Source organism: Meriones unguiculatus, chromosome 2 (genome assembly GCF_030254825.1).
Source record: "Meriones unguiculatus strain TT.TT164.6M chromosome 2, Bangor_MerUng_6.1, whole genome shotgun sequence".
In the NCBI taxonomy this organism is placed as follows: domain Eukaryota; kingdom Metazoa; phylum Chordata; class Mammalia; order Rodentia; family Muridae; genus Meriones; species Meriones unguiculatus.
Window position 1 is genome coordinate 50,051,227 of NC_083350.1, and position 22,785 is coordinate 50,074,011.

The 22,785-nt window shown below is 40.8% G+C and overlaps 1 protein-coding gene across 2 annotated transcripts in view; it reads left to right on the plus strand.

The window, feature by feature from the left end:
• Window positions 1-22,785, plus strand: part of Diaph1 (diaphanous related formin 1) — a 91,434-nt gene that overhangs the window by 60,468 nt on the left and 8,181 nt on the right. For both annotated transcript variants that reach the window (XM_021651232.2, XM_021651231.2), the window contains 8 exons: window positions 14,641-14,739; window positions 17,688-17,782; window positions 18,025-18,126; window positions 18,380-18,619; window positions 18,744-18,873; window positions 19,736-19,860; window positions 20,604-20,768; window positions 20,876-21,011. In XM_021651232.2, the coding sequence (XP_021506907.1) occupies window positions 14,641-14,739; window positions 17,688-17,782; window positions 18,025-18,126; window positions 18,380-18,619; window positions 18,744-18,873; window positions 19,736-19,860; window positions 20,604-20,768; window positions 20,876-21,011 (1,092 nt within the window). The remainder of the gene's footprint in view (window positions 1-14,640; window positions 14,740-17,687; window positions 17,783-18,024; window positions 18,127-18,379; window positions 18,620-18,743; window positions 18,874-19,735; window positions 19,861-20,603; window positions 20,769-20,875; window positions 21,012-22,785) is intronic.

Sequence of the window (22,785 nt, forward strand, 5' to 3'; positions counted from 1 at the left end):
CATTTTTCTGTTGGCCTGTGATTTTCAGTTGTCCTGCTTCCTCTCCTCTTGGCATTCATCTGCTATAAAGCTCTGTCCTTGGTTTATGGAGTTCTGTCCTCTGGATTTTGTACTTTTTTTTTTTTTTTTTTACCATAGTGTGCGCTTTTGTTCTCTATATCTGCTGTAAATTGGTTATTGGAGCTGAAGAGTTAATATGATTCAGGCTGTCTTTATTTGGTTGGTTTTTGCCAAGATATCTTTCCTAATGGTTACTGGGTTTTGTAAATCATTCTGTTCAGAAGGCACATAATTTATGATTGTCTGTTCTGTGTTGTTAGCCTCTGTTACTAGTATATATAGGGTTATATAATAGTGATGATTACAAATAAAAGGATTTCTTATATATTCTAAATATTAATGTGTTGTCAGTTATTTGTATTCCAGGTGTCTTCTCTAGTTCTTTGGTTTGCATTTGAATTATTTTTTAAAAATCAAGTCTTTATAAACATATTCTTATAAAGAGCTTGGGATTGTCAGTCTTCACCTTTGCAGTGCATGTGTGGTTTATAGAGTCCTAGGGACTGAATCCAGGGCGTCAGGCAACCTTAAAGGTCCTGCCTCGCCTTCCATTCTTTCTAAGATGGGATCTCTTGCTCATTGCTGCTTGTACCAGACTAACTGGCCTGCAGGCTTGTGTGAATTCTCCTGTCTCTACCTCTCTTCCCTCATGGGAGAGCTGGGATTATAGACATACACTGTGTCCAGCTTTGTGTGGATTCTGAAGAATGTATGGGCATCTGCATTGAAGCATCTCCTCAGCCTGCTGCTCCATCAACTTTTACAAAATTTAATTTTAGATACTTTATATTTCTATCCTATTTTAATTTTTTTTTTGCTGTTGTTTGCTATTAATTCATTCATAGATCTTGGAGATTTTTTTTACATTAACAGTCATCTTTAAATGATAAAGAGGATTGTCTCTTTTTTGCCAGTACTTGGATTTTTCCCTTCTTTCTTTACTGTCTTAGCTAAACCCTTCAGACAGTGTTGTTGGATGCATTTGACCTTATGCCCTTTGCATATTTATCTCCCTTAATCTGTGATTGTGGTACAGTGTATTAACTAAGTACATTTGAATTCCTAAAAAAAAAAGAAAAAAGAAAAATCTTAAATACCTTAAAATAAAACTACGGCATGATTGATTATTTGAGTTTACTATTTTGTTTAGGAATGTATTTATTAATACTTTAATATTTTTGCGTTAAGGTGTTTGTCAGATTCGCAAAATGAGTTGAGTATTTTTCTAATTTGTAGAATTTTTGCATGAAATTGGAGGCATTCATTATTTATTCTTTAAATATTTGAGATAGACTTAGCTAGTAAAATCACCTGGCACAATTAAGAATTCTTTTTATGTATGTATGAGTGTTTAGCTTGTGTGTGTGTCCCTCTACAACGTGTGTGCAGTGCCCATGGAGACTAGAAGTGCATGTCAGTGGATGAGTTGTGAGCTGCTGTAGTGGGTGCTGGGAATTGAATCAAGCTCCTCTAGAAAAGCTGCCAGTGCTTGTAACCACTGAGTTTATCTCTTCAATCCCAATGAAAAAAATTTAAGCTTTATTTCATGGCTATAGTACAATTCTAATTTTTCTCAGTAAATTTTGCTAAATTGTACTTTTCTAGAAACTTACCTCTTTTATCAATGTTTTTGTATATATTTTAGCCAAGCCTACTCCATTCTTCCCTGTCCAGGTTTTAGGCCTTTAGTCAACCAATCAGGTATAATGTCTTAGACAGGTTTATATAACAATGATATGTTTATCTAGGTCGTAACCAGATTTTGGAGGCCAGCAATCAGTATCAAAATGCAACCCCCAATACTCCTCCTTTCAGATGATCCTTTGGTTCGTCTAATGTTTAATTTCTTGCTATTAAATAGCAAGTTCTAATGTTTAATTTCTTGCTATTAAATAGAAAGTTTTAGTACTTGAGATATACTTAGTTCAATCCTGAATTTTCAGTGCTGGAGGACTAAACCCCCCACATGCTATGCAAGAGCCACTCATTTCAGATGTTGGTGACTGTACCTAATTTATCTCACTGTTAAACACTTACTGACCAATTTCACCAGACATCGTTGGGTTCATTGGTCTTTTATTTGAAAAAGAAAAGTAAAATTTGACCTCGTTAATCTCTTTAATAGAGTTCATACATTAAAGGAAACCTAAAGAAAAAAATTTTACTGTTCTCATTCTAATTTTTAAGATTTCTTTTTGATTTATGTGAGTGTGGATGAGTTCAGGGTTAGGGGTTTTCCAAATGGGAGAATTTGGTGGGCAAAATAGGTGGGGTTACAGTAGCAGAATATAAGTATGACAAGTTAGTTATAATGACCTTCTGAAACAGACATGACTGCAAGGTGCTTATAACAAGGTAGTCACAGCAGGGTGGTCATAGGTGGTCATATAATCTTTTGAAACAATGGTAGGATTGTAAGATGTTTATAAACAACTTTTTGAAACAAAGACATGAGTGCCATTCCTGGAATAAGCAGTATAGAACTATTTGTAGCTAAGGTTACAGGTGGAGCATGGCCTAATCCTTGAGAAAGGTTTATTCATAAATAGGAATGAGCCTAGTTTTTACTCTACGATGGCCTTTAAGCCTAAGTTGGATACAGGCTGCTTCTTCACTCCTTATGCTCTTTTGAAAGACACAGCAAAGAATCTTCAAGATTCTTTCTCTCACAGACCTCTGCTTCTATTTTAACATTTATAACTCTTGCCCTCTGTCTTCCTCTTACCCTTTTGATAATTGAAACTATCTAGATAGTTCATATTAGTCTCATCTCAAGATCTTTAAATTATTCATGCCCACACAGTCCCTTTTGCTACATAAGCTTTTTATTCATCGTTTACAGGGATTAGGTTTGAGGATACCTAGCTAATGGTATGGTGGTGGATGCTCTTATGATCTTGATCTTTAGGAATTGATAGTTTTCTTTATCCCTTACAGTGTCATAAGCATTATAAATGTCTGTGTATGCTTGGAGAGTATGTGTATATTCTTTCAGTTCCCCCATAGTAAGTTCCAGGCCAGCCTGGGCTGTGGAAAGAAACTGGAAGGGTGGGGGTTACTATTTCTTGAGAAGAAAGCAAGGAAAAGGGACAGTACTAGGCTTTTATTTTAGTTAGAGGTACAGCCAAGATGAGAGTTCCTGCACATAAACAAACCTGGCATAGTTTGAAACTTCTTTTTTGTGGTAGAGGTGCTAGAAAATATTGATCATTGCTCTTTTTATCATGTACAACATGGAATGGAAAGGGAGAGGTGAAGCTTACTAGGAGTCACAGTTAAAAATGGACCCAGCCCTCATTTATATTAACTTGTCATAACAAAGTGGATTTGTCTGATAAGTCCTTGTGGTTAGATTGAGGTTATATGTGTTTGGTGTTTAGGATTATGATTAAAGATACATTTCTAGGTGCACTCAAATCCAGAGTCTTACAGTTTAACAAACTATACCATTTTATTATTTAAGCACTCATATTTCTCCTACTCTGATTTTTTACAAATCTTTGTTTACTGTTAATGCAACTTCAACTTCCTTTTAGTTAGAAACTGTCTGGTATAACTACTTTCTCATCCCTTTTGACTTTCTGTGTGTGTGTGTGTGTGCGCGTGTGCGCGCACGCATGTGTCTCTGAGGGAGAGAGAACAGAAAATGAACATGTATTTAAACGCCTTAGCTCAGAGGATAGCCTTGGGTGTTGGGTGTTGGCCCTAACCTTCTACCTTTTTTGAGCTAGAATCTGTTCTTGTTCAATAGTGTTTATGGCAGTCTGGCTGGCCTGCAGACTTCTGAAGCTTCTCCTGTCCCCACCTCCCAGCTTGCTGTTGAGAACTGGGATTACATACTGATTGATATCAAGTCTGCCTTTCTGTGTGTTCCAGGAATCCCAGCTCGGGTCCTCACAATACAGGTCAAGTGCTCATCCACTGAGCCATCTCACTGGCCCTAAATAGATTCCCCCTAATAACAAGTCCAACTGACAGCTCTGGTCTTTATTCAGTGAATATGTATTATGTGCCAGGCATTTGGCATTGAAACCTCAACAGAGTATGAATTTCAATCTTGTCTCATAGTCTTGTGGGAAGAACCAGGATTGTTCTAGTGCTGGGAGGGTTTTGATCCATTGACGATGGTGTCTGATGCTGGCCTTCTGGTGATTTTGACAGAGTTCCCATGCCGCCAGAAGGTATATCACATAGCAAAAGACATGGGATACATATACAGTTGATTGGGGTGTGTGTGTGGAAGACTGTCATGACAGGGTTTTTCTCCGTGTAGCCCTGGCTGTCAGAAGTCACTCTCTAGACCAGGCTGGCCTCGAACTCAGATCCCCTTGCTTCTGCTTCCAAATCCTGGGATTAATTCTGCCTGACAATACAGTTCATCTTAATTACATGTTACCTGTTTCTGGCTAACATACTTATGTGAAACATATGGGTTTAAATCCACCATTGTGCTTTTGATTTCCATGTGTTCCATTGTTCCATGTCATGTGTTGATTTCATCCCTCTTAAAATATTTTCTATTGTCTGATTCGATATTCTGCTTGCCTCCATAGTTATTTGATTTTTGTTCATTGTTCAAATAGTTGTGAGTTTTCTAGTTCCCTTTTAACTGAATTCCAGCTCAATACTTCTATGGTTAGGCAACATACCTGGAATGATTGCTGTGATTGCAAACCTTTGAAATTTGTTCAGGCTTGATATTCACCTACCATGTGGTAAATTTTGTGCTATATGCTATCTATACACAAAAATGTATTTTGTCATTTTTATCTATTTTTGTATCACTTAGATCATGTTTATTAAATATATTCCTATTTTTGTCTTTTGGTTTTAGCTAGCTAGTTAGCTATTTATTTATTTTGGATTTTTCAAGACAGGGTTTTTCTGTGGAACAGAGCTCTGGCTGTTCTGGACTTACTTTGTAGACCAGGCTGGCCTTGAACTCCCTTGAACTGCCTCTGCTGGAATTAAAGGCCTGGGCCACCACATCTGGCTTGGTTTTATTTATTTGTATACTGGCTGGTTTTATGTCAACTTGACACAGCTAGAGTCTCTGAGAGGAGGGAGCCTCAGTTGAGAAAATGTTTCCATAAGAACTGGCTGCATTTTTCTTAATTAATGATCAATTAGGACCTAGCCCATTTTGGTTTGGTTCCTTGCCGGTGTGTGTGTGTGTTTTCATTCCTTACTGTATATACTTTACATGCCAATAGGAGCTTCCCCTCTCTCCTCTCTCTCAGTCCCTCCCTCTCACTTCCCCTCTCCCCATGTCCTTTCCCTTTCTTCTCCGAGATGGGGAGACCTCCCATGAATATTAACCAGCCTTGTTATATCAAGTTGTAGGGCTATGTGCATTTTCTTCTATTGAGGCTAGACAAGGCTGTCCAGTAAGGGGAAAGGGATCCAGAGGCAGGCAACAGAGTCAGAGACAGCACCTGCTCCTGCTGTTAGAGGTCCCACATGAGGACTAAACTGTACATTTGTTACATTTGTGTAGGGGTTCTAGGTTCATCCCATGCATGCTCTCTGGCTGGTGGTTCAGTCTCTATGACCCGTTATGGTTCCAGGTTAGCTGGTTCTGTAGGTTTTCTTGTGGCATCCTTGACCTCTCTGGCTCTTTCAATCATTTCTTCCCCTCTTCTACAAGATTCCCTGAACTCCACCTAATCTCTGCATCTGTTTTCATCAGCTGCTGGGTGAAGCCACTCAGATGACAGTTATGCTAGGCTCCTATCTGCAAGTACAATGGAATATTATTAATAGTGTCAAGGATAGGCTCTCTCTCTTGGCATGGGACTCAAGTTGGGCCAGTCACTGGTTGGCCATTTCCTCACTTTCTCCTCCCTGTTTATCTCTGCACCTCTTCTAGGCAAGGAAAATTGTAGGCGTGGCTGAGTTTGCTATGCCCCTCCCTTTGCTGGAAGGCTTCCTGCTTATGCTTCCTGTTTCATGTCCCCTGTTGCTAGGACTCAGCTATGGTCATCCTCATAGCTTCCATTGTCCTAGATTTCGAGCTTGCCCCAGAGATTACCCACTCCCATTCCAGTTCTCTCTCCCAGTTCTCCCTCCCACCATCTTCCTTACATTTGATCCCTCCTCTTCTCCTCCCCACTCTCCCACTCAGGTTCCCTCTTCCATCCATCCCAGATACCTTTTTTATTATCCCTTCTCAGTGAAATTCTAGTGTTCCCCCTTGGGCCCTCCTTGTTTCTTAGCTTCTTTGGGTCTATGGATTATAGCATGGTTATCCTGTACTTTATGACCATCTTTGTCTTTCTGGATCTGGGTTACCTCACTCAGGATGATCTTTTCTAGTTTCATCCATTTGCCTTCAAATTTCATGATGTCATTGTTTTTAATTGCTGAGTAATATTCTATTGTGTAAATATACCACATTTTCTTTATCCATTGCTCATTTGAGAAACATCCAGGTTGTTTCCGGTTTCTGACTATTATGAATAAAGCTGCTATAAACATAGTTGAACAAGTATTCGTGTGGTATGGTGGCGCATCTTTTGGGTACATGCCCAGGAGTGGTATAGCTGAGTTTTGAGGTAAAAGTGGTTGTAAAAGTTTGCACTCCCATCAGCAATGGAGAAGTGTTCCTCTTGCTTCACATCTTTGTCTGCCTGAATTGTCACTTGAGTTTTTGATCTTAGCCAATCTTGATGTTCTTAAGATGGAATCTCAGAGTCATTTTGATTTGCATTTCCCTGATGACTAAGGATGTTGAAAATTTCTTTAAGTGCTTCTTGGCCATTAAAGATTCCTTTGTTGAAAATTCCCTGTTTAGCTCTACTCCATTTTTTTAATTGTATTATTTAGTTTGTTGCTGTTTAATTTCTTGAGTTCTTCGTATATTTTGGATAATAGCCTTCTGTTGGATGTAGGGTTGGTGAAGATCTTTTCCCATTCTGTAGACTGCCTACATTGTCCTATTGACGTTGTCTTTTGCTTTACAGAAGCTTTTCAGTTTCATGAGGTCCCATTTATTAATTGTTGATCTTAGAGCCTGAGCTGTTGGTGTTCTGTTCAGGCAGTTGTGTCCTGTGCCAGTTCGTTCAAGGGTATTCCCCACTTTCTCTTTTGTCAGAGTTAATGTATCCTGTTTTATGTTGAGATCTTTGATCCACTTGGATTTGAGTTTTATGCAGGGTGATAAGTTATGGATCTATTTGCATTCTTCTACATGCAGCCATCCAGCTAGACTAGCACTATTTGTTGAAGATGCTTTTTTTTGTTCCGTTATATAGTTTTGGCTTATTTGTCAAAAATCAAGTGTCCGTAGGTGGTAGGTTTACTTCTGGATCTTCAATTCAATTCCGTTGATCAGCTCCTGTGTGTTTATGTCAATACCGTGTGACTTTTATTACTATTGCTTTGTTGTACAGCTTGAGATCAGGGGTGTTGATACCTTCAGAAGTTCTTTTAGTGTATCGGATTGTTTTAGCTATTCTGAGTTGTTGTTGTTGTTTTTTCCTTCCATACAAAGTTAAGAATTGTTTTTCAAGGTCTATAAAGAATTGTGTTGGAGTTGGTCATGGGTGGGGGAAGGGGTGGCACATGCCTTTAATCCCAGTACTCAGGGAGGCAGAGGCAGGTGAATCTCTGTGAGTTCAAGGCCAGCCTGGTCTACAAAGTGAGTCTAGTACAGCTAAAGCTACAAAGAGAAACCCTGTCTCTGAAAGAATAACAATAAACAAAGAGTTGTGTTGTAATTTTGATGGGAATTGCATTGAATCCGTAGATTGCTTTTGGTAAGATGGCCATTTTACTATGTTAACTCTATAGATCCTTGAGCATGGGAGAGCTTTCCATCTTCTGATATCTTTTTCACTTTATTTTTTTCAAAGGCTTGAAATTCTTGTCATACAGGTCTTTCATTTGCTTAGAGTTACACCAAGATATTTTGTATCTTATGGCTATTGTGAAGGATGTTATTTTCCTAATTTCTTTAGCCTTTTTATCAGGCTTCTGGTCTTGGCTTCTAGAGGGAAGCAGGCTGAGCAAGCCATTGGGAGCAAGCCAGTAAGTAAGCAGCACCCCTCCATATCCTCTGCCTTAGCACCTGCCTCCAGGTTCCTGCCCTCACTGCTTTTGATGGTGAACGTGAATGAAATAAACCTTTTCCTCCCCAAGTTGCTTTTGGACATGATGTTTCATCACAGAAAAACCCTAACTAAGACTTTTAAAACCCAGGCTGACCTTGGACTAACAGTCTTTTTTGCCTTAGTCTTTGGAGTGCTCAAATTGCAGTCATGTGTCAGCATTTTCAAATGGTTGCTTGTTTTGATAGATATTATACAACGGATGTTAATTTTTTTCACTATCTTTAATTCATCTGGATGTTCTTGTTGGAACATGGTCCAAGAATGGAGTCGTATGAGGAGAATTCTGAGTTCTTCTGAAAAAACTCCAAGGAAACAAGAGTCTTGGGACTTCACTTTCTTAAAAAACACAGAATTGTACTTGGAATGTGTTTTCTTGCTCCTCTTAGGTGTAATGGATAAGAGTTTAGATTATTCATCATTGCTTGCTTCTGTCATCATATGCCTCTGTGGAAAAACATGTTTTTGCAATGTGTGACTTGTCCTTTTGGTTGTAGACAGTTTGAACTCAAAACACTGTACTTATGTGATTCTTCCTAACCATCAGAGTATAAATTGCCTGGTTGGTGCTCAGAATAAAGTTGGCCATTGCATGAGATTTTAGTCAGTCTCATTTTTAGACTCCGTTCTCCGGGGTCCTACTGCCTCTTAGAGCAGTCAAAATTCCTTTTTATATTTTAAACTAAATTATTTAATGCATTTAGTTTAGATGTATTCTGTCTTCATAACGGATTTGTCCTGTATCATATAAAATTAGTTTGTTTATAGTTTATTAGAGAACATATTTCTATCTGATAGTAATCTAGCAGCAACAACTTTCTTTTTGGCTGGTATTTCCTATAATTGGCATATCTTCTGCCACTGTTTTACCCTTGGTATATGTTTATGTCTTTAACATGTGTCTCTTGTAAGGAGTGCATATTTAGTATGCTTGACAGATTTTCATCTTCTTGAAGAAATACATTTAATTTTTTAGAGTTGCTCTGTGCCATATCACTATTAATTTTCTGTTTGATTTTCCTGTTTCATGTCCTCTTTTTCATTCTTGCCTTCTTATGGATTTTTAAATTTTTTAATTATTATTTTTCATTTCTCTTTTTGCTATTCTTCTAGTGGATAGCCGAGACAACATGCACACTTGACTTACTGTATTGTAATAAAGATGGTAATTTTCACCATTTTTTGTCATAGTTTGCTTTCTATTGCTATAATAAATACCATGACCAAAAGCAACTTGAGAAGGAAAGGGTTCAATCCCTCAGGAAGGGAAGTCAAGGTAGGAACTGAAGCAAAGACCATGGAAGAATGCTGCTTACTGGCTCCTGTTTATGACTTGCTTAGCTTGCTGTGCCATCCAGGACCACCTGCCTAGTAATGCTCTGTCTACTGTGGGCTGGGCCCTCCTACATCATTTATTAGTAAAGAAAATGCTTCCACAGACTTGCTTGCATGTGTTCTCATGGAGCTACTCTCTCAATTAAGGTTCCTTCTTTCCAGATGACTCTAGATTTGTATCAGAATGACAGAAACTGACCAGCACAATTGACCCCTTTTCAACTTTACACGCAGATGCATCACTGTTCAGCCATAGCCTTTCCTTTCTTGTTTATTCCTAGGGTGGCACATTATATCATAATATAGTACACAGTCCAACTGTTCAAGTCCCATAGTCTTGTAGAAAACTCCAGCCGTTTAAAATCTAAGTTACCTTTAGAAATCCAAAGTCTCTTTTTCTATGGGTTTCTGTAAAATAGAGAAATTTATATACTTATTTCAAAAGGATGAACCAGGGTTCATTTACAGTCAGATCAAAGCAAACTCAAAAGTCAGCAGTGTGAATAGCTCAGTGTCTGACATCTGGAACTCACTCACGGTCTTCATGCTTTCCATACGTGTACCATTTAGGACACCTGCGCATTGCCAAGCTTAGCTGCTAGTTTGAGATGCAGCATGGGTGACCCCTGGACCACAGCTTCTGTGTGCTGACCCTGAGGAAATATTTCCTGGATTTCACCTCAGTGAGTCTGGTCTCTTGGTCCAGATGACTTATCGGCCCCGCCAACCAGCACCAGTTGTCTCACTAAAGCAAAGGTTTTACTTCAGTAGTGCTAAACAGGAACCAGAGGTTCCTGCAGAGTCTAAAGGGACTTAAAACTTCCCTCAAAACATCACAAGTCAGGTCTCCATATCTGCATTTCTCTCATTACTCAGTGGATTTTTCTAGCCCCTAGCTTCAAAATCCTTCTGCAGTCTTGAGAACAACACGGCCAGGTCCATCACAGTAGTCCCACTTTCTGGTACCAGTTTCTCTCCTGGTTTCTTTCTGTTGCCAAAATAAAATACCAACCAAACCCAATGTGAAGAGCTTTTTACAGCTTACAGTCCGTCATGAAGGGAAGCCAGGGCACATTCACACCCAAGATGAAGCCTTTGGAATTCCTAGCTTAATGAGGGAAGCCATACTGCACCTCTTCCTTTGGGTAGAAAGTAGGTCACTCTTTCCCCACAGAGCCATCAGATTTGTCTTGAAGCAGTACTCTAGTATTTTGTTTGCTTCCCTGAACAATCCGCCACTTCTTAGTAACTTTTCCATGTATTCAGGGTGGTTTTCTGAGCATTACACTAGCATTTTTAGATAATTTTCCTTTGAATCTGTCATTTCTTTTTAATTTTTTTCATTATATTGAAATATTTTTGATCATGGGACCAAACCAGATTATCTTTTGTTTTAAACTTGGTCATGTGTGGGGAGGAGTGTGCATGCACTCTGTTGCCCATATGGAGACCAGAGAACAACTTGTGAGAGTAGATTCTCTCCCTCCACTACGGGGGTTCCATCCAGGAGGCAAGTGCCTTTACCTGCAGAGCCATCTCACCAGCCCACGGCTGCCTACCGACCATCTTAATTTCTTGTTGTTATCGGAAAAAAATTTAATAATTTTTACTTTTTGAGATTATAATTACATCAGTACCCTTCTCTTTCAGCTCTTTTATGTACCCTCCTTGATCTTTCTCAAATACATGACTTTTTTTTCTTTAATTGTTGAACTGGAAAGCCAGTTTGTTCTAGCACTGTGGGATTAGATCAGGAATCAGCAACTATAGCCAGCTTCTCTTATTAATAAAGTGTTATTGGATCACAGCCATCTATTCAAATAGTCATTGTGGGTGGCTGCTTTCATATTTTACCACCAGACTGAGTAGATGTGCTAATCTAAATTATTTATCATCTGCCTTAGGATTCCTATTGGTGTGATGAAGCACCATGACCAAAAGCAACTTGGGGAGGAAAGGGCTTATTTTACCTTTCGGGCTCTAAGTCTGCCAGTGAGGGGAAGCCAGAACAGGAACCTAGCAGCAGTAACTGGAGCAGAAGCCATTGAAAGAACACCATTTGCTCCTCATGGCTTGCTTAGCCTGTTTTCTTACAGTACTCAGAACCATCAGCCCAAGGGTGCCACTGTCCACAGTGAGCTGCCCTCTCCCACCCCAATCATCAATCAAGAAAATTCACCACGGACTTGACCAAGCTGGCGGGGCGTTTTCTCAGCTGAGGTTTCCTTTTCCCAAATGACTCAAGCTTCTAGCCTGTGTCAAGTCAACATATAACTAGCCAGCACACCATCCAGTACTTTAAGCAAAAGTTAGCCAACCTCTGAATTAGAACAACCTTTTAAAATTGATCTGAGTTGGTTTCAGTACTCTAGATATATCACACCTGTTTATGAAATTTCTTCAGTCACTTTACATGTTTCCACAGAATCACCATTTTAGCTTTATACTATTTTAGCATTTTGTTGATTTTTTTTTTTAGTGCTTACATGGTGCATATAATTACATAAATTCCTACACATAAAAGATTGGAAATATGAAATGTAAATCTTGTTTTACATGGGCATGGTGACACATGCCTTTGATGGGAGGCAGAGGTAAGTGGTTCTCTGAGTTTAAGGCCAGCCTGATCTGCAGAGTGAGTTCCAAGACAGCCAGGGCTGTCAGGACAGCCTCCCGCTCTTCTCTGCCTCCCCCCCCAAAAAAAAAATGAAAGAAGAGAAAAAGAAGAAAAGAAAATCCCTCACAGACATGCCCGGGAGCTTGGTTTGGTTTTTTTTGTTGTTGTTGTTGTTTGTTTGTTTGTTTTGATATTTCATATGTAGGCAAGTTGATAGCCAAGATTAGCTCACATGGGCTCATTCCCTACCTCCTGAAGGTAGAATCTTAGCTTTTCAGTGTTGTTCCCCAGCACTCACCTGAAATTTTCATCAGTCTCTTAACAAACCTCTGGTTCTCTTCCCTGCTTGATTGTTTTCTTTTCACAGCACTTGCTGTTATCCAACATAATGTGTCATCTATTGGCAGGTTTGGTCTCTTTCACTTTATTACAATGAAAACACATTCTTACCTTAATTTTATTCATTTGTCTTCTTTGCCCAACACAGTCCACTATCAGTTCTCAGGAAGTTGCTGCTGAAGTAATGGATCTTCATGTATTTAACATTTTTATTTCTATTTTTTGTTGTTGTTTTTTGTTTTGTTTTGTTTTGAGACAAGGTTTCTCTCTGTAGCCTTGGCTGTCCTGGACCCACTTTGTAGAACAGGCTGGCCTTGACTTGAACTCACAGAGATTCACTTGCCTCTGCCTTCCCAAGTGCTGGGATTTTAGGTGTGCACCACCATGCCTAGCTAACATAGTCTTATATTGGAACTCTTGGGCCAAAGGGATGAGTGACATTTTCCCAATTTTTACCATATATAATATTTGTATGTGGTCTATCAAGTGGTATAAAATGGGCTTATGTGGTAGCCAGGCATTAATGTACATGTCTGTAATCACACTACTTGGAAGGCAGAGGCAGGAGGATTGTTGAAAGTTCGAGGCCATTCTGATCTACAGAGTAAGAGTCAGGATCAGCCAGAGGTATTTAGTGAAATTTTGTCTCAAAAACAATCAAAACAGTGTTTGAAAGTATTCTTCCACTTTTGAGCTCAAGTGACCCATTCTAGTACTCAGTAGCCACTGATTTTGTTAATTTTTTGACTTTTAGAGCTATTTCTGTATGCCCAAAAGCTGGATCCCACTTTATACTATACAGTTATGTCTACACAGTAGAGTCCCTGTTTTCTCCTTCCTCCTTCCTCCTTCCTCCTCCCTCCTCCTTCCTTCCTTCTTCTTCCTCCTCCTTCCTTTCTTCTCCTTCCTCCTCCTCCTTCCTCCCTCTCCCTTCTTCCTCTTCCTTCCTCCTCCTTTCTTCCTCCTCCTTCCTCCTCCTCCTTTATGCACTGCTCAGCCCTCCTCAAAAACCAGTGCTGGTAATTTTTAGTGAATTTTGCTATATAGTTAGCTGTTGAAGAAATAATAATGAAATGTCTTGCCTATATCCTTGAAGCTCAAAATCAAGAGGAGATGAACAAATCTCCACTCTTAAAGGAACACAGGTTAAAAAAAAAATCAGCATGTTACATATATGTCAAGAACCATTGAAAAATTAAATAAGGTACAGCTCACAAATAGAGTGAAAATTAGTTATCAGAGCAGAGAATGGGTACATTAATTCGGGATGACTTTGTGGAAAGGGGTGAATATATTCTTTGAATAGTAAAGAGTGTGGGAGGAAAGGGGTTTTTTATACCTCTTGTTCAAATTCAGCAGTGATTAAAAGATCACTGGAGTTGGTTAAGAGATCACAGTGATTAAGAGATCATAGGAATTGGAGAAATTAAGCATTTTTATAGGAAGAGTCATGTTCAAGGTAGACTTTGAAAGATAATGAAGCTTTTTAATAGGCACAAAAGGGTGACTGTAGGAAACTTAGCATAGGGACTAGTAAGCTGTATCACAGAATGTTGTGACTGAAGTTTTAATGGAACACAGTCATACCATTTATGTGCTATATTCATATATACAGCTATATTCATGCTACAGTAGTGGAACTGGAAAGTTAAGACAGAGGTTGGTGGCTGGAGAGATGAGTCAGCAGTTAAGAGCATTGGCTGCTCTTCCAGAGGACCTGGGTTTGATTCCGACTCCCCACATGGCAGCTCACAACTGTCTGTAACTCCAGCTTTCTTTTCAAGCTTCCAGGAGCAGTGCACACACGTGGTGCACAGACAGACATGTAGGCAAAACACATAAAGTAAAATAAAAATAATTTTTTAAAATTAAGACAGACAATATGGCTCACAGTACCTAAAATATTTACTCTCTGGTTCTTTGACAGAGTGAGCTGCTCCCTCTAGGCAGTTTCTATTTAAGGAGAAAAGCATTATTGACTTGGAGAAATGAAAAGATATTCTTGTGGGGGCATTTAGTTAAAGAAGAGTGGCTAATGAGATTAGCCTTGAAGGAATACAGTGGAGAGACAGTTAAAAAAAAAAGAGAGGAAGTGACAGCCATTCTGCCAGGACAGGTGTAATTCAGTGATGTGCAAAGGTGGCTTAACCTTAATCATGTTTTTCTAATTTCCCTCACTAGCCAAGAAGGATCAAGAAGGTGGAGAAGAAAAGAAATCTGTGCAAAAGAAAAAAGTAAAGGAGCTAAAAGTATTGGATTCAAAGACAGCTCAGAATCTCTGTGAGTAATCCTTGTGATTCCAGCATGTAGGAACTTATTTCCCTGAGCCTACAGTCCCTCCATGTGGAACTCCTCTTGTTGAATTCCTACTCTATGCCAGGCAGTGCCAGTGAATCCTTCAGTACACAGCAGGGTTGACAAGTATCCAGCTTTATGTCAGGAAGCAGGTGAAGATTTTAGGTGTATCTAGTAATAGAGCTAAGGGGAGGCAGATCTCAGGTTTTAACCTCGAGCTTTCTTATTATTTCATTTTACTGAGGGCTGGGGAGGGGTTGAGGTGTGACTTTGCTATGTAGCTTGGCTGTCCTTGAACTGGCAGTCCTCATGCTTTAGCCCCTGAGTGGTGGGCACTCATGGTGGGCACCACTATGCCTGGTAAACTTCTTTCAAAGTTCCACTTCTTATGTCAACAGGAAGTCTGCTACAGGGTTCCAGCCTCAGTGCATTTCTTTCTGCTTCTGATAATGTAACTGCTATTGTAGCTTCACTTAACACTAACATCACTTAAATTTAGAATAAGTGAGATGAATCTTGTATTTGTCTGAGTAGGATCAGTAACTCCAGAGAGTTAAGCATTTGGTACCATATTTCTTTGGTTCTGACTTGCCACTTGGACTGAGAACTCCAATTAATGGAAAAATTCCTTGTTGGAGAAATTTCCACATGCCCAGTTCAGCAGCTTATATACTATAATGAAGAAATTTCTCCACAAAATTGATATAGTTACGGCCTGTTTGTGGTCACAATCAATGTTTTCTTTCCTGTTGTTCATTGCAGCTATCACTCTGAACTTCCTTTATGCTGAGTAATATAGATACTAATTTTTTTGGCCAAATATTTGAAAGTCTGGCATGTGACAGCCTTTATTAGTTATATGCTAATCATGTGCTGTATAAATGAAAGAGTATGTATTCCATAAGCTCGTTCATAATCTTACAGTTACTATCTTCATTTTCTCACATGAGAAAATTGAAGTTCAAATGGCATGACTTGGCCAAAATCACCCAGGCAAGTGTGCATACCCATAGGTACAGTCAGAGTGATACGGCAAGAAAGTCAGTTTTAGTGGTTTTCCCATTGCTTTAAAGTTTTATTTAAGTCAAGCTTGCTGGTGCACAGCTTTAATCCCAGCATTTGAGAGGCAGAGGCAGGTGGATCTCTGTGAGTTTGAGGCCAGCCTGGTCTACATAGTGAGTTAGTTCCAGGCCAATGATAACTACATAGCGAGATTGTGCATGGCAGGGGGGGGGGAGGATTAAAATTAAGTAAATAATACACTTTTATTTAGATTCAGCATTAGGATCAGCAGTTTCACTCTAAAAATCAAGTTGTGTATGTCCTCCTTGCCCAGGACCATGCTGACTTATGAATCACTTCAGCTATAGTACATGCTTTAGAATCAAGCATAGTTTTTTTTTTTGTTTTGTTTTGTTTTTAATCCTTTACCATATAACCTTAGATTGATATTTATAGGTATTGCTTAATGAAAGTTTTTGGTGACATCTTTTGTAGAGACTAAAGTCATGTTGATTTCTGTTCCTAAGATTATGTCTAGGAACATTGAAACATGAGTAATTGTTATTTTAGAAAACAATAGAATGTTTTCTAAAATAATAGAATAATAATGTAATACATTATTATTCTCCATTGAATGTTATTAAAATTGGAAACAGTTTAGAAAGGAATTGGGGTCATTATTTCTCCTTTTTGACCTCTCTCACTTTTTAAAAAAATAAATAAATATTCACTCTGTGCAAAATGAATGGGAAAAAAAGCCAAGGAATTGAGGGGTTGGATGTCATTTAGCAGTGGAGCATTAGCCTAGCATGTCTCAAGCCCTGTGTCAGTTCCTCAGGACTAAGGGAGGAGGGCATAGAATTAGATCATTTTAGGATAGGATAGTTTAGGAGGCAGAAGTGCCTGTTTCATCCTAAGAATACAAAGCCAAGTCAGAAGTCTCTGTCCTCTTGACTTATGTGTCTGGTAAAGACAGGAAGAAAGATAAAACAATTAAAACAATGGCTGAAGGTGACTGCTCCATAAGGACGTGCTAGAATACTAGGTAAGCACTAGTATTAGGCTTCCACGCCACATGGTTAGTGTTGAAGGGCTAGACCAAGAGTATTCTTAAAAAGCTTAAAAATGGGGTGAAGACCTATCTAAACAGAGTTAAGGGAAGGGCTAGCTTATCTCAGAAGGGGTGAGCCCATTTGGATGAGATAACTTGATACAGTCTGGATACAGATCCTTACACATGGAGAAGTTGCCGAGGAGATTTTAGCTAGGAAAGTGGTTGTCGTAGCCCTTTGTCATCTTTGGAAGGCTGCTTTAGCAAGTGATTTTCAGGCTCAGGATTTTCTGAATAGGAGAAGAGTAAGAAGGAAGATGAGCTGTTTTAATGCTTTAAACTAATGGGAATGATCAGGACCTAAGACCAAAGTAATAAGGATGAAAAGGCAAGGCACAGGCTAGAAACAGAATTCCTGGGACTTGGTGGTTGAGGAGATGGACAGATTAGAACGCAAGGGAATTGGAAGGACAGAGTCTTATTTCTTAGGAGTGGAACTTGGCCATTTTAAGAATGAGCAGGTCTGGTTGGGGATTTAGCTCAGTAGAGTTCTTGCCTAGCAAGCACAAGACCCTGGGTTTGATCCTAAGCTTCAGGCGGGATATTGGGGCAGGAGTATGTTTGTGTGGGAAAATGATCAGGTCAGGCAATGGCGGCTTTGTGGGCAAGAACATCTAAGGCAGGTGAGAGGTTTTGAGATTCCTTTGAGTACAGCCATGATGTTTGTTGAATGTGCTGAGCATGGAGTTGCTGTGTGGCTTGTGTGGGAATGGGTGACAATGGAAGCTCCAGCACTGTTCAGGCAGAGTGGGCTTTCAGGATGGTCTGGAAGAGAGAGGAAGATGAGAAGAACTTGTCTTTGTATCTCATTCTCTGGCAGCAATCTTTTTGGGTTCCTTCCGCATGCCCTATCAAGAGATTAAGAACGTCATTCTGGAAGTGAATGAAGCTGTTCTTACTGAGTCTATGATCCAGGTAAGGAGCAAGGTTGTGTCAGAGCTGGCTTCTTCAAGCAATTTTGACTTAAAATGCTGGCTGAAGAAACTGCTGTGTCCCTGGTGGTTACCTCAAAAGACTGAGGAGTCCCCCGTCTCCCAAGCTGCTCCCACTCCCATGCTCCCATCATTGTTCCTGGGCAGAGTGTGGGATTTAGAGACACAGGCATGATGCGCAGGCTTCCATCTCACCACACATGCAGTATTTACTCTCTTTTCCAGAACCTCATTAAACAGATGCCGGAACCAGAACAGTTAAAAATGCTTTCTGAGCTGAAGGATGAGTATGACGACCTGGCTGAGTCAGAGCAGTTTGGTGTGGTGGTGAGTAAGGCTTGTCACAGTCAGCTCTTCTGCAGCTCCCTTGTTCCCTTCCCTCCAGATGCCAGCCTGGTTGCTTGCTCCTTGACTCTCTTATCTGTTTTAGATATTTTAGTCAATCAATTTTTCTATGTCTTCCTCCAACACACCCCCTTGCTCTGGAGCTTTGCTCTCCCAGAGGAGGTCCAGCCTGTGATCTTTTCTTGGCATCTCTTTCCATTAGCTTCATAATAGAATTTCTTTTCTTCCTCACTAGATGGGCACAGTGCCCCGTCTTCGGCCTCGCCTCAATGCTATCCTCTTCAAGCTACAATTCAATGAGCAAGTTGAGAATATCAAGCCGGAGATCGTGTCTGTCACTGCTGCATGTGAGGAGCTGCGTAAGAGCGAGAGCTTCTCCAGCCTCCTGGAGATCACACTGCTTGTTGGGAACTACATGAATGCTGGCTCCAGGAACGGTGGTGCTTTTGGCTTCAATATCAGCTTCCTCTGCAAGGTGAGCCATAGGGCTAGACAGGAGGACAGAGGGAAGGCTGCTAGACAGGAAGACAGGGAGCCTAGTATTGGCCTAAGGTGGTTTGGAGCAAGTCTCAACTAAGAATTTCTCCTCTCCCCTCTAGCTTCGAGACACCAAGTCTGCAGATCAGAAGATGACTCTGTTGCATTTCTTGGCTGAGTTATGTGAGAATGACTACCCTGATGTCCTCAAGTTTCCCGATGAGCTTGCCCATGTAGAGAAAGCCAGCCGAGGTAAGACAGCGTAGGGCAAAGCTAGTCGGTAGTTCTGGGCCAGCAAGATGGTTCAGTGGAGAAAGATGCCTGCTTCCAACCCTTCAGTCCCTGGGACCCATATAGTGAAGGAGAGAACCAACTATCACAAGTTGTCCTCTGACCTACACACACACAAATAAATAAATGTATTTTGAAATAGTTTCTAAAAAAGAAGGTGGTCCTGAGCTCTAAAAGTGTCTACAGGGGGAAAGACTTTAAATCATTTTCAGTTCAGACCATTTTAAGTGAGACTTAAGGAGAGTTTAGGCATTTAGGTATCTAAGGTACAAGGAGGTATGTGAGCCTGAAGAGAGCTCCCTCTGTACTAGTGGAAATGCTTTTCCCCTTCTTTGGATATGCACGCAAGCGTGCTGAAAAGATCTACAGTCTAGGTCCACAGCTTTTTCAGCAATGGGCCTTACTATCTGGAACTACACAAGTCACTGTATTGAAATAGGACAGATCTCTACCCTGTTCCTACCTATGTTTCCTTTCAAAAGGAGACCAAGATCTCAGGGATCCCATAGGTCCTTTTTTTTTCCCCCAGAGCTGAGGACCGAACCCAGGGCCTTGCTAGGCAAGTGCTCTACTACTGAGCTAAACTCCCAACCCCGCATGGGTCCTTCTTAAACAAAATTTGCTTCTGTCAGTATCGTACAGTGTGTGGAGGTTGGAGGTTCAGTTAGCAAATATCATGCTTTGTTACTGCAGAGACTAGCACCAGCGTGTGTAGGCTAGAGAAGCACACTTAGAGAAGAAAAGGAAGTGTCTAAGCAGGGTGACTGCAGGCTGAGGCTGCTAGAGCTCATGCTGAGCAGTAAGCTCTTCTGTTCTCCCATAGTTTCTGCTGAGAATTTGCAGAAGAACCTAGATCAGATGAAGAAACAGATTGCTGATGTAGAGCGCGATGTTCAGAATTTCCCAGCTGCTACAGACGAAAAGGACAAGTTTGTTGAGAAGATGACTATATCCTGTCTTGGAGGACTTGGTCCCTAGGAAGGGAACATCTTCCCCAGGGGAATGGGATAGGTGACAACAGCATTCAGTTTTTACCTTTGAAATTTTTCTTCTTCTGCTAAATATACAGTTTTTAAGCCTATTATAGCAGGGAAAATAAGCCTTGTTGATAACAAGACCCCCCCAAGTTATTACTCTTTGTCCCATTCCTGTTATCAGTACACCTATCTTCATTAAAAACCCTGAGTCCCTACTGTGTGTCCTATTACAGTCACAGAGATGCCCTTTCACAGAGGTAACCACTGCCACTTTCTGATTTACACCTCATTATTTTACAGAAAAACTGCATTCCGTAGCTTTCTCTGCAGCCTTCTTTCTGTAGCAGTCTCTGCAGCTTCTATAGTACAAATAAGCCATGGCTTATGTTTTGCCGTTATCGTCGTCCAAATATTTAAGAGTACTTCTGTTCCCTGTCGTGAGCAGGGGTGTGTGCCATGCCCTGCGCAGCCCATTCTGCATCTTTGAGTGGTTCTCCGACCTGGGTCTGCTGTTTTTTGTTTTGTTTGTTCGTTTTGTTTTGTTTTTCCAAGACAGGGTTTCTCTGGGTAGCTCTGGGTGCCCTAGAACTCACTCTTTAGATCAGGCTGGGCCCAAACTCACACCTCTCTGTTTCCTGGGTGCTATGATTAAAGGTGTGTGCCACCACCGCATGGGTCGCTTCTTGGTCTTGGTCCTTTACTCCTTGGCTGCACAGCTTTGTGAAGGACGCACAGGAACAGTACAATAAGCTACGGATGATGCACTCTAATATGGAGACGCTATATAAGGAGCTAGGTGACTACTACATCTTTGACCCCAAGAAGTTGTCTGTGGAAGAATTCTTTATGGATCTGCACAACTTTAGGAACATGTTTTTGGTGAGCAAGGGTGAAGTGCTAATTTTTCATGGGGTTGCCAATGATTAGTGGTGAATTTACATGTTTCCACATACACTCCATCTGGTCTCCCCTTCGCCCTGCTCCAGCAAGCGGTCAAGGAGAACCAGAAGCGCCGGGAAACAGAAGAAAAGATGCGGAGAGCAAAATTAGCCAAGGAGAAGGCAGAAAAAGAGCGGCTGGAGAAGCAGCAGAAGCGAGAACAGCTCATAGACATGAATGCAGGTGGGAAGTGTGAAAGGGGGCATTGGAAGGCTTCTCCATCTGCAGCCTAGCCCCACACAGAATAGCTCAGGTCTAAACATCGCTCTTGGCAAATGGCTTTGTCAACCTTTTGCCTCTGAGCTCCTGGTGCTGGGTTTTAACATGTTTTGTTTTTCCTTTCCTTTTCAGGCTCTTGGATTATTATGTCTCATCACCCTTGTGATTTGGAAATTGCTGTCATACTTAACTCTTTATTTCTGCCTGTCAAAAATGTTTCCTAACCTGTTCTCATTCCTGCTGCTAAATATTTTTGGCTACCAAAATGTTTCCCTGACTCCTCCCATTTTATAGTAGCTAGCACTCCTTTATCTTTATTTCACCAATACTGTGTTCCTGTTACCTCTTAGCATGCTGTATGTACATCTGAGATCATAAATAGATTGAACTTCTAAAAGGGGGTGAAAAGCTGGCCACTCTCTTTCTCCAGCAGAAACATGTCTTTGTTCAAACATATGGTCTCAATTACTGGCCCTCTGTTTCCTGTCTGCTTTTTTCCTGCTGAGAATTCCCTGCCCCCATTAGTCCTTTGGGCAGCGGAAAGAAAGTAAATGCAGCATGTGTTGCGCATGGCCTTGAGCTGATCTGAAGGGCCATGAGCCTCTGAAAGTGAGGGCTTCTTGAGACTGTCAAGACTTACAAATTTGCTAGCACAAACAGTAAAGACAAATGTGGTTTGCTCCCAGAGACCTTGAGAGTTCCTTGCCCTTACCTCAGTTATATTTAAGCCAGGAACTCTGTTCCCATAACACTGTTAAAATTCGTACCAAGTAGTCCTCTTCCTGTTCTCCCTGGGCCTCTAGGGCTTTACCCCTTCTACATTGCATAGGATGTAATGAGAGCAAGGTGGAGTCCAAATGGCATTTGAGGTAAAGGGTATGACCCAGCCAGCAGGTGGCGTAGTGGACCTTACCCTATTCTGAGTGCCTGTGTCAAGCAAATGAAATTGAATGTAGGTCAGCTGCACTGGTGAAGTTCAGACAGCAGGTGGCGCAGGCAGTAATGAGCCCTACTCTTTATCTAGTAGCCAACCAGCTCCTTGGGATTTCAGTTTCAGATTTCTCTATCCTGAGCTGTTGCCATGGAAACTGAGCCTGGCTAGAACTAGGATTCTACATTAACTCTTTGCATTCCAGCCAGGCTGCTTTCAGCTCTCACACAGAGCTGTCTTCAGGAAGATGCCACCACTGGAAGCAGTAGTTACATGAATACAGTCTTGACCCAGTGGATTCTCCTACTTTAACCCTCCTGCAGCCTAAGCCTTCAGTGGTTGTTGCAGACTGGAATAAAACACTGGGATCACTAATAGTTACAATAGTTTTGCTTTGCACTCCCTCCCCCTCCACACACATATAATTCTTCTGACATAGCCCAGGCGAGCTTCAAACTCCACGTCTTCCTGCTTCCAACTCCCTGTACTGGGGTTACAGCTGTGGTTGCTTTGCCTGGCATACCTGCCTTTGCTTTATAACCATGGTCTCTGCTTACTCAGGTGTTGAAATTAGACAGTCCTAGACGTTTGTATGCTGGTCCTGATTAGTGTGGGTGGGATGACATACTTCAGGGTTTGCATTAACAGGCAGTGAGTCTTCAGGTGTTTTTTAAACTGACACAAGTAAAGTAAATGTGGGTCTGAGACTTGAAAGGTTGAACAGTTCTTGTCTGTTAGGAGCTGTCAGCTGGTGTGAGGGAGGGAAAGTCACACAGCAGCCATGCATTTCTGTGCAGCTTGATACTT